Source organism: Protobothrops mucrosquamatus, unplaced genomic scaffold (genome assembly GCF_001527695.2).
Source record: "Protobothrops mucrosquamatus isolate PMUCROS unplaced genomic scaffold, P.Mucros_1.0 scaffold337, whole genome shotgun sequence".
NCBI classification, from domain to species: domain Eukaryota; kingdom Metazoa; phylum Chordata; class Lepidosauria; order Squamata; family Viperidae; genus Protobothrops; species Protobothrops mucrosquamatus.
The window spans coordinates 245,583-265,108 of record NW_015386675.1 but is presented as its reverse complement, the minus strand read 5'-3'; the positions used below and the strand labels follow the sequence as shown (position 1 = coordinate 265,108).

At 35.8% G+C, this 19,526-nt stretch overlaps 1 protein-coding gene across 1 annotated transcript in view; it reads right to left on the bottom strand.

The window, feature by feature from the left end:
- Positions 1-411: 411 nt before the first annotated feature.
- The window catches only part of LOC107286906 (transient receptor potential cation channel subfamily V member 6), a 32,664-nt gene continuing 13,549 nt past the window's right edge, over positions 412-19,526 (bottom strand). Inside the window, exons 4-15 of the mRNA XM_015815349.1 lie at positions 19,055-19,195; positions 18,098-18,196; positions 17,484-17,659; positions 16,412-16,558; positions 11,041-11,253; positions 10,159-10,245; positions 8,847-8,923; positions 8,228-8,393; positions 7,552-7,618; positions 6,057-6,325; positions 2,697-2,803; positions 412-1,805 (exon numbers count right to left, since the gene is read on the bottom strand). Coding sequence (XP_015670835.1) covers positions 1,535-1,805; positions 2,697-2,803; positions 6,057-6,325; positions 7,552-7,618; positions 8,228-8,393; positions 8,847-8,923; positions 10,159-10,245; positions 11,041-11,253; positions 16,412-16,558; positions 17,484-17,659; positions 18,098-18,196; positions 19,055-19,195 — 1,820 coding nt within the window. The 3' untranslated portion in view covers positions 412-1,534. The remainder of the gene's footprint in view (positions 1,806-2,696; positions 2,804-6,056; positions 6,326-7,551; positions 7,619-8,227; positions 8,394-8,846; positions 8,924-10,158; positions 10,246-11,040; positions 11,254-16,411; positions 16,559-17,483; positions 17,660-18,097; positions 18,197-19,054; positions 19,196-19,526) is intronic.

Here is a 19,526-nt window from a genome sequence, read left to right as displayed (position 1 = left end):
TAAAAAAAAGTTCCTCCCCATTTCTCCTTTAGAAATCCTTCTCTTACCCCAAGTCTGTCAGTTCGGAGTTCAAAGGGGTTCAGAAGGGGCAGAGTGGCATCTTCTGGGTTTGAAGTCAATTTAAGTGGCACCAGCCCGACCCAACATTTAATTGGTCTCTTTACTGCCCCGAAGGCATATCTGAGAACACACCCATAACTTTCTTTTCTCATGCTCAACCAAGGGCAAGATCATCACTGTGACAAATCTTAAAATACAGCTGGAAACTCCCGAGTTGCTAGATATATCTGTGCATAGAAAATGCATTTTTGTTATGGAATGAGAATCAAGCCAACTCATCCTTGGAGGCCACGGCCAAACTCGTGCAATGATAGATCAAGAAGGAATCAGACTGCCAATGCCCCAAAACTATCTGCATCCGTCTTTAATGCTACATGGTTCAGGTCAATATAGGAGGACAATCGAAAGGCAAATATGAGCAGCTACAACTTTCCCTCTTGCTCCTGCTAGAAAGGAATTGGAGTAACTTTCCACTCAGCTGCTGGGAAGGCAGTAAGTCATTAAGTAGCTTTAAGTGATGAAATATTGGCTTTTTCCTTCTGGAGTAAAGTTTGAAGTGATAAGAAAGCTAGAGATAAATTAAAGAAGCACCTGCTTTGCTTCACTTTATATTTGGAAAGATCTTCTTTTCAAGTTGGATCTGTAGGAAAGGCCATCTCTGAACCATCACTTTGGAAGTAGAGACTGCGAAAATCCCTCTGAAACATTTCCCTCAACTTAGCTGCAGTTATTTTTTAGCTGAGCAAAAACTTTTAGTATTACTTTTGTATTCTACTTTAAGCAAATCTTGATGCCTTCTTAGGGAAATACAGCACTTTTGGGAAGTTCACCTACTAAGCTAGACTTAAAGTTAGGTTTTAGTTAATCAGGGTTTTATCTTTAGATTTGCTCTAAGCAAAATTCTGGTGCTGTATAATAGCAGTCAAACAGGTCCAAGAGAAGTAACAGGCTTGATTCCAAGCCAGCAAGAATAAACAGAGGCAGCTGTATATTATATACAATTAGGTTTGTAAACCTTTTCCCTATTCCTCTCCCCAAGGGAAACATTAGCAGAATTCAATTCAGCCAAGAAAAGAAATCCTATCGTATTGACCACAAGAATTATACCTGGGATAAAATTCCACCTCACCTATTTAACGTAAAGTGCATTGGAGTCCTGTATCAAAAAACAGTAACTTTTTTCCAACCCTTTTGGTGGAACAACGGGAAAGCAATAAACTGATGCTCAACCTCTTAAAGAGTTGCTGGAATGCTAGAAATTAGCTGATTTGTGGAGTTTATCTTTTTTCTTGTTTTAATCTACATTTTCTGCAGAGTTTTGTCCTTCAGAGAACAAAGGAAAAGAGGAACTTAGAAAGACTGAAGTCATTCCGAATCCTGACATCACTGCCCCCCAGATCCCACCAGCTACTGGAAGAAGAATTTGTGAAGCGCACGAAGCACCAGTAATGTGACCAGTCACTCAAGAGGCATATCAGACGTGATAAATCTCATCTTCCAAAGCATGATTTGCTTCCCCATGAAGGTGGCTTAAGGTATTGTTCCGCAGGATTTGCCAACCACGGTGGAAGCTACTTAGCGTGGTGCTTCGTGAGACCGATGGTGATGTTTCTTTCTTGAATTGGAAACGCTCAGGTTGGTATAGTTTCCTAGAAAACCTATCAAAATCCTCCTTGTCTTGGTTTTTAAATGCCTCTGCATAGCGTAACATCTTGTGCTTGCTGACATCCAGACGCTCTTCCACCCTATGAAAAGGAGAGCAAATAAATTTACTTATTTGTTTATTTTAGAGACTATCCAATTCCAGTTGACTCTGGGTGGCTTGTGTTATAAAATAAAAACAGAAAGTAATGAAAAAAAAACCTAAAAGGACAAACATCACACTTCCCCCCCCCCATTAAAAAAAATCAGAAAACTAACATGTCAGATTTAGCCAAGATCCCTCATTATGAAAACAACAGGTTCAAGGCCAGAACAAGGGGTCTTCAAACTTGGCCCTTTTATGACTTGTGGACTTCAACTCCCAGAATTCCTCAGCCAGGCACACCTTGCTGGGGAATTCTGGGAGTTGAAGTCCACAAGTCATAAAAGGACCAAGTTTGAAGACCCCTGCATTAGACTCTGGAACCAGATTCCAGATTCTGCTGCTATCAATAAAGCTCTTATTATTCAGCTCTTCAGGTTTTGAGCCACAACAATGCTGGTTTGAACCTAGGACCCAGTTTTGCTAGCATGGGAATGGGTGTACACTTGGCTGTAGGGCATGAAAATCTGGGATTTGTAATAGGCAACTTGAATCCTGCAAAGTAGAAAGCAGTAATAAAATTACTGGACCTGGCTTGTATTATTATTCTCTGATTTCACTTTTGAGTGCCAGCCTCAGATTCTGTCCTTAGTTAGAAAATATAATTTCCAGATTGAGATTCAGTCACTGATATTTTCAAATAAGAACACAAATAGCCTGCGTTTGAAAAGCTGGATATCAATTTAGCCTGAATTAAATAGGCTACTGTTCTGTACCTGCTTGGTATAAACAGCTTTTTATGGTCCTCTACTCAGGTGCCTAGACACTAATTTTATTAACTATACTGGAAACTATTTGGTAGGCAATATACAACTAGGTAAAAGTAGTTCACCTGAGAAACCACCTGTCTCCTAACCCATATTCTTGGCCACAAATACCGGACCGAGGCCAAAGACATCGCGGGAGTTTCCGTTCAAGCATGACTGTAGTAGCAACAACCTGCATGAAAGCAAACAGATTAGTTCAATCCCACCACAAAACCAGGTAAACTGTTGTATTCAAAAATAAAATAGAAAATGGTTCAAATACATCATTAGGTTTTAATTTATTAGAATTCAGTAAATGGAACCAAAATGCAAAAAAAATCATACAAATGGGACCAGACACAAAACCAAAAGCAACTATCTATTTTACAGTGCAATTTTCTGCCACAGTTAGAAATAGACAAGTACTCAAGATGGTTCAAGTGTTATTCAGGAGTCTTGATCATCACCTGGCTAGGTGATTGACCTCTGGGTCAATCTGAGGCAACAACTGGTCCAGAATGTGGCAATAAGATTTTTGGTGGGCAGTCCATCCTTGCATAATAACATCTCTCCAAAAGTGGCCTCTATACTCAGTTCAAAATGTTGATAATGACCTACAGAGCCTTGTCTATGTAGCTATGTCTTATCAGGCACTGCTTTGTCTGAATTAAATCCACCTATCCTGTGGGAATATTTTAGGGAGGGCTGGAGTTAGGGGACATGGACAAGAAGTTTACAAAGCTCTCTCCCATATGGGATTTTTAAGATGACTAGAGACGATGCATTTTACTAATCCTTCAATTGTACTAAATGCTAATGGTGTTGAGAGTCTTTGATTTGATAGGGAATAAAACTGTTTTTAAAAAATTAACAAATTTTCCACTATGGTGGAGGCTTCATGTGAATATAAACAATTCAGCTTTTGTAAAGGAAAGCTGAGTTTTCAGGGGAAAATACCCATAATACAATCTTCCCTCTGCCTCACAATACATTTCTCAGCAGGGAGAGCCAGGTGCACTTGGCTAATGGGGTTCCTTCCACTTCACAATCAGTGGCAAATGTGGTTATGCTTGAATTAGTTTTCTATTTTCGCTGTGTTTTAAAGAGTGAAGTAGCTCTATCTTTATATATTTCATATAAATCAACAGTTCTTCAGATCTGTTTAATTTTGCATGTACTGAATAAATACTGGTATTCAGTTAAAACCACAAACTAGCAAGTTATGTAAAATAAAGTTTCATGTATAAGAATTCTCACTGACATAATCAGATTGTAAGCATGTGATTTCAAATTGAAGATTTCAGCTCAACAGTCATAGGCAAGAACATCCTGAACATAAACTAATCCTTTTGTGTGTTCCAAACTAACAAAATACTCCGTGTTTTGAAGTTTCATCTCGAGTGAAAGAGTGTTCTGTGATTGGTTAGTTTCTTTTTTAAAAATTCTCCAAACTAAGAAGTTTGGTAAGCTAATACAGTAAAGCAGGGGTCTTCAAACTTGGCCCTTTTATGACTTGTGGACTTCAACTCCCAGAATTCCTCAGCCAGGCATGCCTGGCTGAGGAATTCTGGGAGTTGAAGTCCACAAGTCATAAAAGGGCCAAGTTTGAAGACCCCTGCAGTAAAGGCTATATCCCTGTTGTCTTTATCTAGAATTGGTTAAGGAGAAAAGGGAGGGGTGAGGGAGAATTAGTTAGGCAATGTTCTGAGATTAAGTTACAGTACATGTTATCCTATAGGGCAATTAAGGTTGATTGTTGGTAATAGAATGTTATTGCACTGGGTTGTCTTAGCATGTGCATTGTGTTACTGTACTATTGAGTTTTCAGGTTGCCAAATTGAAAAATTAGGTTGCCTTGATTGTTGAGAGTTACAATGGGTTACCAAGGGCAAAATGTATACATTGCTCATGTGCATTAGGTAGATAACTCTGTGTGTATATGTGTGTGTACATTATCCACTGAAATATGTTTTTCCTTTGTTAATGTTGTTCATAGGCTGTGTTGACATTAATCTATTGCTCTTGCTTCCTTTCTTAAATCATTTCTGTGGCTGTTTGTGCAAGGTCACAGCCTGCACAATCATGCTTAACAAGTGATTCTGTTATGAGCTATGAGAGGTTGTTTTTTTTAATATTAAGTGGCCACTTTTTCTGTAGCCTTGATGATAGGCATTCAGCATGAATTACTACGCTATCTAAAATGTGTTCCAAGGATGAAAAACACAGAGTAGAAGAGCTTGCTTTGAGTTCCTTTGTCCCCTATGGTGGAACATCCAAACTGATTACTGATTTTTGAACACAGCCCTCTCAAACATACCGACAGAACATTCTTATAAAACATGTTTCATCTTCTCAAGTTCAAAACAATTTCTCCCCTTTCATGCACAGACCAAGCAATCAAATGATTTTCTAACATAAAATAATTCTCTATATTTAGGGGGGGGGGAAACTAATGGGGGGGAGATAGATCAGACCTTATTTTCTGGATAGTTAATTGATCTGTAACAGAAAAGAATTTGACTGACAGAGCATGCTACCACATGAAGTGGCATTTGCAGTTTGTAGAGTACAAAATTAACACAGCATTACTACATCAGCTGGAATGAGAAAAAGGATATGGGGGAGTAATCACAGTTGTTTACTTATTCTAGGTATCTTTCAAATCGTTGCACCTTAGTTTTAGTTTTAACTATTCAACAGATAATCTCAATATTACGTAGTGTTTTTATGAACAATTTGAAAAACCTTTTCAACTATTAAAAGTGCACATTTCATATAAGCAAAAGGAAAATGGATTTGAATGTGATATAATATGTTTACATAGAAGTGAGTTCTACCATGTTTGTTGTGAGCTTAATATTTTACAGAGGATGCAGCCTTGATTCTAGAATCTAATTCTGAGGTCTCTAGATTGTCTCTGGACTCAGTTCTTTAAACATGAGTACAGTGTCTCTTCTTCCCTCTTGTGTAGCCATGCACAGCAGATCTGAAAACTAAATTTTTTCATTCATATCTGTAAGCCTGTATGTTGAAAAGAATTCATTAAAAGAACTGGAATGAATTAGAATTACAGATTAATTTAGCAGCTGCTTCTAACTAAGTGTGATAATGGTAGAGTCTATTGTCAATAGTGGAGAATATAATTACTTTAGGAAGAGTTAACATTAAATTAGCTCCCAGCTAATAGTAGTGGCATTCATAACAAGGGCATATCAGTATTATAATTTTATTTAACATAGACTAGTTTACTTAATTATTATGATTTCTTTAAAATATATAATATTGGAGAATTATAAAAGATAATTCTGGGAAACTCCAGTCCCCTTTAGAGTCACAAACCCCAGAAATACTTCATTGGAAGCCATGGCAATGAAATCAGTTGTAAAGTGGTCTAGATTTCCAGTGCAGACACATCCAAAGCAGCAAGAACATGACTATAATCTCACCTGTGCTCTCCAAAGCTCATCCTGTTCATTGGCTACTCGCCAGTGAGTGTCACCCATCATGGCAATGAGCAGGTTGAGCATGAGCAAAGCAGCAATAATAGCAAAAGCAGCATACACCACACAGAACACAAAGGGCAGATCCACATCATAGTTGGCCGGTCCATCTATGATGGTAAGGAAGAGCTCAAACGTACTGAAGAGAGACATGGGATAATTATAGAATTCTCCCAGATTGCTTGGATTTTCTGTCTGAAAGATGATGTAGAAAGCTGTTCATGAAACAAAAATGAGCAGTCAGCTACATATACATGTACACACACACACACACAAAACCAGATAATAACATCCTCAATTTACACTATTCCTTTGAACCACTCTGCCACAAGAATCTTAATTCCTTATCTATCTTTCTGTTGATGTTCTCTCTATGAGTTACTTATCCCGAAGGTTAATAGCCTCTCTTAATTCTCATGAAAAATCTAAGCTCGGCATGTAAATTCTTTTCTTCTCTTCCATAACCTGAATATCTGGATACTGATATTCAATGCTGCGGAAGTCTCACAAAAACAGGCAATTTTAAACATGTGATATACAAATACAGATATGGATGAAAAGGAGCAAAATCTATCATCAGGTGTGTTCAGTAGGCAACAATGTGCAATAATATATTTTCTAAAAAAAATATGGAGAAGCCAGAATAACAGAAGGCTCAGGGAAAACCATCATCTAAAATAATGGCTTTTAAACTTTGTATCTTCAGAACACTCTGTTCCTAAAAGGTTGTACAAGAAACCTCAGTACATTTCCTATAGAATTCCCAAACATAAGAACCACGCTAAATTAGAGCAAAGGATCTGTTCTTCTCAGTTTTAACAATGGCCTCCAAAAGTTGGCAACAATTTATTTTGCTATTTATTCCTCCATTTCTCCCACTAATATTTAGGAGCAGATTGCCCCCAAATTATAATACATTTTGGATGAACTTCCTTTTAGTAATGGCTACCAAAAGACTGATAACAATCTTTCCTGCTGTTTATTCCTCCATTTCTTCCACTAATATTTAGGAGCATATTGCCTCCCCCCTCCAAATTATAATGCATTTTGTTCAATGAAGACACTAGTCACTATTGTTAAGCTAGTGTACTGATCACATTCACTGAACCTATGCCCAGCATCTCCATTTGCATGACAGTAAAAATTCAGCAATGAATACCAAATCATTTATGTTTTAGATTGCATTATCTGCTAATATTGATTTCTTGCTTTAAAATTCCATAAAATTCCAGGATTCTTATGAAAGCCATTGCTATTACAAAAACATGGGTACAATTTTTTTAAAAAACCAAACCCTGGGAATATAGAGAAAAAAAGTTTTTTTCCCCCACTGGAGAAATGATGAATACCATAATAAGGACATTATAAACAGATTCTCAGACTGCATATTCAAAGAATACTGGAATGATATTGGAAGTTCACATCTTTCTTTAGAGCTCACCTGAGGCAAAGCCAAATATGACAACAGCCATTAGCCCACAAAAACGTATAAGGTCACCAAATATCATCTGTAGAAAAGATAGAACAATAATATTATTATGTCTAACTTTTCCCCAACTTCTATTTTTCCCAACCCACTATTGTCTGACCTTTAAATTCTCAGTTCCAATTACTGGAAAAGATGTACAGTACTTCTGAGAGAAATTCAAGTACTTCCCAACTCACAACCAGTCACTTAAGAATTATTCAAAATTACACTGGACCCACCCAAAAGCTACTTACAAACCATTTTTGAAATTACAACAGTCACACACACACATCCTTGCAGTCATGTGATTGCATTTTGGGTGCTTAGCAACCAGCTCAGCTTTACAGCCGTTTGCAACATTCCGCAGTCACATGCCTGCAATTTGTGACATTTCTTGCCAGTTTGTTGACTTCCAGTTTCTGACAAAAAAAAATTCACTGGGGAAAACTGATTGGTTTAATCAGTGTGACATTTGCTTAACAACTACCACACAAACTATTGCAAAATTGGATTCAGTTGTGCAATGCCTTGATTTATGACTGCATCAACTTACAACCATAATTGTAGGCTCAGTTATGGTTTTAAGTTGAGGAATACCTGTGGAATTCTTTGTCAGTTTGACTTCAGTTTTTAGCTTTGTTTTCCTTACCTTTTGTATCATGATGGTGAAAGGCCCAAGCATCTGAAATCCTCGTGCAAAGTACATGACGTTGCACCAGCCCAACACCAGGGCAAAGGACATGGGGACCACTTCTCCTTCTGTGCTGGTCAGACGCATTACCATGATTATCAGGATCACACAGGCGTATGTAATGCTGCAAATGAAAAATATAATTAAGTGAGAATGAGTAATTAATTAATACAACCTAAAATTAATTAACACAGAATTGAGCCCTAAACATACATGAGCAGACAATATATGTAAATATATGCTCATGCGCATTCACAGAATGGAGAATCTCTTTATTCCCTTGTGCTGGAACAAGACATTTCTTCCGAAAAATTGTTTGCTGTCAATTTTAATGCATGCAGTATTTATTTCTCAGGTTGAAACATCTGAGGAATTTCAAATTTCTCAGGAGATTCAGCAGACAACTCTTCCAGACAGAACTTAAACAGATGTTGAGAGACACAGATTTGCAAAGAAAGAAATCTAGATTTGAAGCAGATAGAAATGGAAGAGAAAAATGGTGAAATGAAAGTTACAATGCCAGAGTATATATAAGAAAAAAAGAGTATTTGTGAGTTTTGGAACTGTAGAGTCTCACATTATTATGTGAAAAGGTCCTCCCAGGATGGTTTGTCCAAAGTACTTTGTGGCTCCAACTCTTAGAATATCTGGAATCTATAAAAAATGATATCAAAATTTATAACCAACAACCACTTCAGTGAGGACTGAAATCACCAATGTGCTGAGTCTACCTCTAGAAATTGACTCAACAGTACAGAGAATTCTGAACATATTTTGTGCCCAAATCAAGGAAAAAATAGAGAGAAACAAGCCATTATGAGAACAATGCTGTTAATCCCTCATACGGTTTTATAAAGGGAAACCTATATACCAGTGATGGCGAAGCTTTTAGAGACCGAGTGCCCAAAAACTGGCTCCGCCCCCATTCTGCCCCACTGCCCTGCCCCCGCTCTGCCCCCCCATCCCCCGCCCTGCCTGCCCACAGGACCACTCACCGCCTCCAGGACCCGCAGATCGCCCAGGCAGCCCAGCAGCGCTATGGCGGCCACACCCTCTGCCCACGCCCTGCAGCATCAACTGCATGATGGGGTGTGAGGGCAAAGTCTTGTCTACGCTGGCTGGCTGCCATGTCCTTGACTGTGCTGCTCCGTGTGGGCCACGCTCAAGGGTGACTCTCCTTCAGGGGGGCTGCTGGAGAGGAGGGGGTCGCATGGGGAGGCAAGGTTGGGGCAACGGCACGTGTGCCCACAGAGAGGGCTCCAAGTGCCACCTCTGGCACCCGTGCCACAGGTTCGCCACCACTGCTATACACTATCAGCAAGCAAAAATGTCACTTGCTTTTCACTAGTCAGCAACACCTTGATAAGTCAGTGATCTAAACCACTTTGTGTTAGAGCAGTAATTTTGCAGAATAAAGACATTCAAAAAATATTTCAATATTGGTGATTAAACAAGCAAAAGCTGAAAAGATGTTAAAATGCTCCAAAAAGGGTACAATTTAAAATATAAAATGGCTTAAGCCTGTAAAATTTAATAAGACAGTGATTTTAAAAAATGAATTCAAAATATAATATTGATCAATTATTTTATTTTATGCAGATCCTGCAAACAATTACTGGCTATATTCATCCACAATCAGTTTATTTGTAATTACTTACTTTAACTAAAAATTAAAACAAAATTTAATTCTGGATCCCTCAACAGGAAAGCCAGAAATACAGATAGCATATGTAGCATCATGTTTTTCAAGACAATTATATTGATTTCAGATAACATATGATTGCTTAGGTATATTTTGTCAAAATACAATGTCTCTCAAATGGCAGATATCTTGTATTGGTATATTTTAATGAAGATCGGTTTATTAGAACTTTTTTCTTTGTCCTTACCTCAAAGAGTAAAATTGCCATGGCTCCTATCACTGTAATTAACTCCCCCACAAGCCTGAGTTGATCCTCATATGTCAGATACGATTCCTAAAAACAGGAAAGTATCCTAATTAAGGAAGTGATAAAGATCTGAAAAACCTGGAACTGGTGTCATCAAGATGTTTAATTTATTTAGTTTAGTTTAATGTAATTATTTCTCTTTTGGCAGCATTGACTTGATAGTGAAACTGTTATTGGAAAGATGAACCAAAGGGGCCTTGCACAAGTAACATGCATTCTCCCCTGAACATTCCCCAATCTTTCCTGAACATAGAAACCAAGTATTGTATGCCAGTAAAAGAACAAGAACAATCTGGGTCGGTCCAAAAGCTTGGAAGCTGGTCACAGCGACCGATCTAGATTGGATCCTGCAATATTATCCTAGGACACGTATATTCGCCTTCATTCATGAGTAGAATCTTTCCTTAGATACTGGTTTTTAGCAGAGTGTTATAAAATAAAATGCTAATTTCCATTTACAGACTTAAGAGGTACAGTTGAATGCCAAGAAAGATATTTTATTTTCCAATCTTCCATCTAAGAAATTTGAATTATTTGTCCCTGGATCAGGTGAGAATGACTCGTCCCAGAAAGGCTAGTGAAAGCCAAAGCTTTGCAGTTGCAGTGCAATTTCAGTGAATTTTTTTTCCTCATCTTTTAAGCTGTTCTCACGATTGTGGCAGCCTTTTTCCTCACGGCCCCTTGGAGCATTTTCAAAAAGTGTTTGTGCGAAGTTTAAAATTTTATTTAACTTTGTTGATTGTTCTGTGCTGCATTCTGAAGACAGTTGTTATACAATTTGCCTAGATTCACAAAGAAACCTGTAGTTATACACTAATATACCTGCAGTGTTTTCTGCACAATGATGGTGTTATCCCGCTCGTCCGTTTGATTATCTGAGCGATTTTTCAGTGGTCTATAAACACAGCACATGGTGAAACAAATCATATAGAGGACATAAAACAGAGCCAGGAAACAGAAATAAGGACGCCCATATGTGTTCCACTTCAGGTTGACTAGTTCCTTCACAGGAGTAATGTCTAGGATACGGCGAGCCTGCAAGGAAGAAGCGGAAAGAAAAACTGAGGATTAACTCTTAAAGACCCATGTTTCAAAAATCTGCCGCTGGTGATGTCCTAAAAATACATTCTTACTAAATTATCTTAATTTTATATATTGGGGGCACTTATATATCTTCTTTCACAAAGAACTGCAAGGCAGTATTCCAAGAAAAAAAAGAAGATAACATTAAAAACGGGATAAAGATATTTGAATTTTCAAAAGAAAGTGTATTCCGTAATTGGAAAGCAGTTGAGCTTTTCATGTGGTCCTGAGAAAACTATACATCTATACTGCAGATCTTAAGAGATCGGCAGGTTCATAACAAGTCATGAAGTTTTAAAGATATTTTGAATTATGTCCTGAAGCCACTGGCAATCAATGGGCAACTTTTAAAACAGAATGATGTAATCGCTGGACAAATCCACAAATTAGCGTTCTAATAAAACTTCTTTTCACGATGAACTAAAGTCTTTACACAAAATAAGATCCTTGTAAACGTTTGGCTTCCAAAGGTGTGAATACAAGAGCTAAATTAAATTATGGATGGCAGTAGGAAGCTTATACCAATTAATGGGTTTATGGCCTGTGAGGTGTCTACAGTGCTTGGATTTTCTTGATTTGCTGTCCTTTAACCATGGATGGATTGGGGGGGGGGGGTTGACATGAATGTAATTGATGGTGGATTTACCTTATTTAGTTATTCTCAATACTTAATATGAACATTTTAATCCTATCTGAAAGTTACTCTAAGTAAATATAATTGTTATGGTCCATATCAGTGGTGGGATTCAAATATGTGAACAAGGGGTTCTCTGTGTAGCAGTCCATTCTGGGCCTGGGCAATGAAAAATTAGTTATCGGTTCTGCTGAAGTGGTGCAAACTGGCTGAATCCCACTACTGGTTCATATGCATCTCTTTTGGCCCTTCTGATTCTGGCATCTTGCATTTACACATGTACGGTATATTCATTCCATATCAACAAAAAGAGCTATATTTGATAATATATTTTGCAAAGTTGCATACATCAGCAATTAGACAATATACTAATGTCAGTATATGCTAGAAAATGATCCATAACATGAAAAAGCATATCTTCGGAATTTAAAGTAATCTCTAGACCATATTCTTATTATATCATTCGGTAAATGAATAATAAATTAATTAAAGGGTCCAATGGTTTAGTCTTTTTAGCTAATTTTGTGTTTGAGTCTTTTTAAAAGTAAACTCTCCCACAGTTTATTCAAAGATTTGTGTAGTGACATTCATCAACGTTTTCCAATGAATGGCTATTTTATGGTTTGTACCCATCAATAACTTTGTATTGGATTGAACTGTCACTTCAATTGCATATCTTATGAGAACTCAGCAACAATTTATACAGTATATTTGTGAACTAAAGAGCCCTTTGTCACATACCCAATCCAGCAAATTGATGTTACCCTTGAAAACTTTTTTTTATATAGATGATTTGATTTGATACCACTTTTTTTCAGCAGGGATGTCCCTACTGGAGCCCAGTTTGTTATACATTTCTCATTCATTGGTTTCTCTCAATGTTTTATTTTTAAGTTAATATGTATTGTAAGGTTTCTCCCCCATATATCTTCAAATCAACTGCTTGAGTATATGTTGCATTGATTAGCCAATAATAAATAATGGGTTTTTTTAGAAGAATAGAATAGAATACAGTAGAATACTTTATTTGGCCAAGTGTAGTTAGACAAACAAGAAATCTGGTCTTTGATAAGATTATATCGAGCAACCTAGATTTTCAGATTATTCTATCATCTTTGTTTGCCTCCTTAAAATTTTTTGTAATACTAGATTAGTCGTTTCTTTTAAAATCATGAAATTCATGATAACAGTGAGAAAATTATATTTTGGTGATTTGACTTCCATTTCATAAATTATGTAGTTTATCCCTTTCTTTCCACACATCTTTAAAAATGCTTTTTAAAAATGAAGAAAAACATAAAACTCTTTTTATGGTTGCTGAAATTTTAAATCAGTAGTTGATTTTTATGAACCACATTGTGATCTCGGCAGCCTGGGGCCAGATGGTTAATTCCTCCAAGCTCTCACATTTATTTTAAAAGATTGGAGATAATTTATTTACTGAAACTCACTCTGTCCCTGCCTGCCAATCAGAATTTATTGTTATTTTTGTTTTGCAACGTCTATCTATTTCTATTTCAATTCATATGACGTTCAAGATGGGTAATATTGTAGGGCCCAGAGTCTGACATTTGTATATTGCAATCACTGATTACTTATTATGATCCATTATTTTTATTACCGAGATCTCCTGAATTCAGGGAAGGAAAACTGGCAGATCATTTGTTTATATGGAATTGTTTACTTTATGAATCATGCCTAACCGTGGCTATGAAATTTGATGACAGTTTGAAGTGAAACCTGAATTGCAAAGCCATGTTTTGCTCCTGACCAATAAACAGAATCAGAATGCCCAACTGAAGGTATATTTTCTAATCACAGTTTGAAATCACAAATTATAGGTACGATGCACCATTATAATCAGAATGCTAAGTGGATGGATAATGAAAGCCATCTTGTGACTTAGAATTATATGTGAATCATATAAATCCTTATATAACATGATTTAGTTTGATGCTAATATTAAACTAATTGGATCATTCACCTTTTTTCTGAATTAGAATTTTAGATTTAACTTTGATGTATCTTTAGAGAGAGATGATAAAATGTAAATGTACTTTTAACTGCTGCTAAGAAGATTGAGATCCACTTCTTTATTATTCTATTTTTCTTCTTTTCTATCTCTTTTTCTTTTTTTTACTTTTTGATTATTTTTACTTTTCTCATGTTGAACTTAAAATGTGTATTGTTTTTACTCTGTCAAAAAACTTCTTTAAAAATTATATATAAAAAGAACTTTAGGATTAACTTACTGCATTCTAAACTATTGATCAATAAAACAAATATTATTCACTGAACTCAGTTACATTTGTAAAATGTATATAATTTGCCTCATATAAGAAGAACGGATGAACTGATTCTATTTTAACCACACAAATTAAAAAATTTGCCTGTTTCCTTCAAAATATTAAAGAATATATGTTGTTAACTTCACACATAAGCTAAGAAATGATTTTTTTTCAGTAAGCTGTAGTTGAAATAAACCAAGGCTTATGGCAATCTATGAATCTAACCAGTGTAGAGCTATATTCATCAATGGATAGTATCTAGGGCCTGTAATGACACTCAATGATCAGTCCTAAACCTGAAATTGCACAGCTGAAATTGCACAGAAGAGTGGAAAGACTAAAATTTCTTTAAGATGTGGAATGATCCTCAGTGCATAAAAAAGTATATAAGAAGGAAGGAAATTTGAAGTGCATTGTCTCATTACTCAGAGTGCTGCCATCTGTGAATATGATTTTAACTAAATGCAGCCACTTTTTCTGATTATGTTTATGATTCAAAGAAGTCAAAAACTGTCAAATGTCATATATAATCTTCACAAAAGTAAAGTTGAAAATTGATGTTATAAAGTCAATGATGACTGTAAGTTGTGTAAAAAAAACTTCCCATAAACCACACAAGTTATTAAATTTAACCTGATGACAACCAGATAGTACATGCAAAATCCAGTAAGGTTAACAAGGTCTTAGTAGGGAAACAATTTATCTTTCCAGGACAATTGATCTGTTTTCATCACTTACAACTAGAGGTAGAATGAAAATTACAAGGTGACAAAGTTGACTAACAATGGCTTACTCAGATTTGAGGCAGGAGTGATTCTCATTGGTATCTCCATCATGCCAGGAATTAAAACCAGGAACTTTTGAATTCAAAGTAAATTATCTATCTCTGAACTACAGTCCTTACCTTAAAACAAAAGTAGTTACCAAACTAAGCTATAAAATAATGGCAGGATATAAATATCATCACCATCTACATTTCCATAAAGACTTGTGAAGATTTTTCTATTTTTGGAATAACATTTCAGAGACTTTGAAAATAGCTTTCTCAAAATCCATTAAATACTACTGCAATCTGCTTCCACATTTAGAAAGAGGCCAGATATCTAATCACTTTTTCTGATTTACTATGTGCTTCTGCTAGTAATTGTTACTCACTGAAAAACAGTCAGAACAGATTGGTCTAAAACTCTTTACTGTGCAATTGCATCTCTTGAATCCCTAAGTACAATGCAAATTTGGAAAATGATTCAGGTGGGTGTGGAAGGACACAAGAAGGGACTTTTTGACACAAGGTCAAAACCTAAATTACAACTTTGTAATGAGAAGTTAATAAACTGGAAAAAATCAAATAAGGCTAAATAATGGAACAAGTTCCAGATTAATATTTATCATATCACTGACTCCATAACAAACAGTAATATGGTTAATGCTGAATACTAGCCATCAAACTTTGAAACTTAGTGTTGGGAGAGACAGGTTCAAGTCCACATTGAACTAGGGAACTGGGTGACAGTCCTACTTTTTCAGCCCAGCTTATGTCAAAGAGTTGTTTTGGAAAGAAAAAAAAATTGGAAGAGGAAACACTGTGTATATCACCTTCAGCTCCAGGAAGAAAGCTGCTATATAAACAAAATAAACCAATTAACTATATGCCATTTGAAGGAAATTTTGAACTTTCTGGAATCATTTTGAGAGATGAATAAAAAATAAAATTAGAAAACAAATAGAAGCCCATGCAACAAATTATTTTCTATAAATCAGAGAATGATATAGTTGGATTTTCTAAATTTTTAAATCAGATAACATTCTGTAAATAGAGAAGGAGCAAATTTTCAAATGGGTGATTTATGCTATGAATATTTTGACTACACTCTAATTCTTTATTTGAATGAAAAAATGTAACAAGAGTACAGGAGATTCAGCTTATTCAGTCAAATTGTCCACCTGTTGTATTAGTAATTGTACAATTTGCATTGAAAGACTGTTCTCTTAGTCTGATCCCTGAAGTCTGTGATGTGAATTCTATTACCAGAATCTGAGCAATCTTTGCTTCTTCATCAGCTGGACAAAAAGTTCATAGGCAATGCAATTTATATGAACATCCTAACAGAACATTCAAATTCCTTTTTCAATAAATAGAAACAGTCATCATTCTACCAAGATTAAAAGTATCTGAGCTCCATAGTACCTCTCTTTTCTTTGTTGATACAACAAGTTCCAGAAAAGATTGGTTTTCACCCCAGGAATCAATTTCTGTAAGGTCATAGAGAATGGTGGTAATGGGCCCCAAAGACCACATTATTTGTTTACGTGTTTGCATAAGATGCTGGAACATCTGAAAAAGAAAAAGAGCACAAGATTGTTTACATCAGATTGCTGATAAGATTCAGTACTAGAATGTATTAAAGATGGCACTGAGTTTCAAAATAATTCAACTCTGGATGTTGGAATTGGATGAAAGTGCAGAGATTCTGAAATACAGTCAGAATGGTTCAAAGGGCTACGATCTTTTAGGATCCAAAACTTTATCCAGTAGTTAAAGGCACTGATCTAGAAACCAAGAGTCTGTTTTCTAGATCTACAAAAACTAAATAGTGCTTTAGGTATGAAGCCAATTGTATGACCTTGAGCCAGTCATTCTGTCTCTCTTTAACCCCCAAGAACAAAGCAATAGCAAAATCACTTCTGAAAAACTATGCCAAGAAAACTGAAGGGACCTAGTCCACATTGTTGCCAGGAGTCAAGACCAACTTGAAACAAAACACCCAAAAGACCCGCCCCCCAAAAAATCACATTTCTAATTAAGAGAAAGAGGTGTTTATACTAAAAATAAATTTGAACTACAATTACACCAGAAAATGATCTGAAGGAATAAGATTTGCTTATACTATTATTAAACAAGTACCAACTGTGACATTATATATATGAGACTTGGGTTTGTATATTCTCCTTCCATTCCTAGGTAAAACATGAAGAACATGAATGGAACTTTAAATTTTGTTGCTTTGTATATGAAGAAAAGGAGGATCTAAGACATGAATCTGCTACAGCACAAAACAATAATTCATAATAATCCAAGACTTAACTTCTGAATTTGGCTTTTGGTCTAATTAGTATTTGAATGGGAAATTGTCAGGGAGCTCAATATAAATGTCTAGGACTTTTCTGAGAACAAAACAAGATCTGTAAACAAATTATATTATTAAAATTCTTTCCCCCCCAAAATATTCCCATAGAGATCAACTGGGCCATATGCTCACCACAGTGTTACCCTCAACTCCAGCCAGTTTGAATGGAGTAAGACCTTCATTGTTGGGAATCAAGTCGAGTGGCTCCAAGTTCCCTTCTTGTTTGTCATAGGATAGGATGAGATTGTACATCTGGCACGCAAATGTTCTGTTCGGCTGAAGAACTAGAATGTGAAGAACCGTGTTTCCTGGAGATGAAACAATGTGAGAACTACTGTACATTTAAACAATTGCACAATTGGTTAATACTGAATTAATCCAATTTAGTAATGTTTCACAAGCATTATTCAAATGTTGTTATTAGCTCTTCATAAATACAAGTTTCATCTTTATATATTCATTTTGAATCAGTGGGATAATTTATTGGTGAGGCTGAGAACTGAGACATACTTTGTTATATAGTATTTTGACTGAGGTGTATTACAGAAAAAAAATAAAACACTAAAAAATTCCTAAGAATTTAAATGTAACTATTAAAAATGAATTAAATGCTACAGTATCATATAATTGTACATAAGTGTAAATGTTTGATTAATCAATAGTCTACCAAATTCAAACCAGGTATAATTCCTTATTGTTTTTACCAAAAACAATCAGTTTTTACAAGCTGACTGTGGCCATCTTACCTAGAGAATCTTGTGCCCTGATATCAGCTCCATTTTCAATTAATAGACGAACAATTTCCTCATTGCCCACACTGGCGGCAAAAGATAAAATATGCTCCCCTATGGAAGAATTTGAGAGGGAAAGCAAAATTCAAACAAAGCTTCAGTAATAAACAAATAAATAAACTATTCTCAGACTCATAATTGGGGTTCACTGTTTAGCTGATTTCATTTATATTGGAGGATCAATGAATAAGATGCCCTTGATTAATCAATTTCCATTAAATAGTTTTCATCCTTTACTTTTCTTATGACAGCAGCTGTGTTTTTAGGAAAGCCATTCCTCTGCATATATGATCTAAAACCAATATATACCGTTATTTGTTAAAAAATAAAATAATGGGTTGGATCCAGATTAACTTTAGTGTTCATGGTAATGGGATTTAAGATATTATTTCAAGGACTCTTCTTTAGTTACGGGCTGTCCTCAACTTATGATCAAATTTGAGCTTGGAATTTTGGTTGTAAGATATTGTGGCTGTAGGTCAAGTCACCATGTGACCAGGCTCAATTTTACAACCATGTTTAGGATGGTCGTAAAGCGAATCACTATGGTCATTAAAATCATGTGGTGGTAAATCCAAATTTAGCTTATCCAATGGACGTTAGATAATGGAAAAGTCACAGAAAGTGATCATGTGACTGCAGGATATTACAACTCGGCATAAATGAAACCTGGTTGCCAAATGCCTGAAATACAACCATGTGACTGCAGGAGTCAGTCTTTTTTTCCAAGGCTGTCATAACTTTGAGAAGTTGTTTATTGACTGCAGGTAAAACCAGTCTACTAAGATTTCTTTACTAAAGTGACAGACCCAGCAGTAACAGGAGGGATAGAAAAAAAGACTTTGTGGAGCACTGACTTTCTTCTGCTAATCAAGCTACCTCTGTCCTCTGGAGCAACAGATGGAATCATACCAAAATAAGAACGATGTGAGGAGTTACGCCTGAAGAAGTGTCCTGTAGCTCGAGGCGTAGAAATGTGAGCCCTCTTCTTCAGCAGACATTTCACTAAATGTACATTTTGATTAACTGCTGCAATGTGGAATGCTGTTTGTCCTGCAATTAATATTTTTTAAAAAATCCAAATTAGAACATTCTTTGTACCCAATATTTTCAATTATGGAATGTTAAGCAACCAACCACCATTTTACAATTGTTTTTCAACAGGGAATTTAGAAAGAACATCTTTCATATTCTGCAAAACTTTCCTAACTGACAGAGTTCAAACAAATACTCAGATTGAAATGAAAGCCAAAGCTCCAGTTAAACTAGATATGTCATTCATGACATCTGTGAATCCTATGATTAGGATTCCCTCTCTTTTAAATTCACTGCATCTGAGATTGTAGATAGAATTAAGGTTTTTTTTTAAGCATTCCCTTCTTTA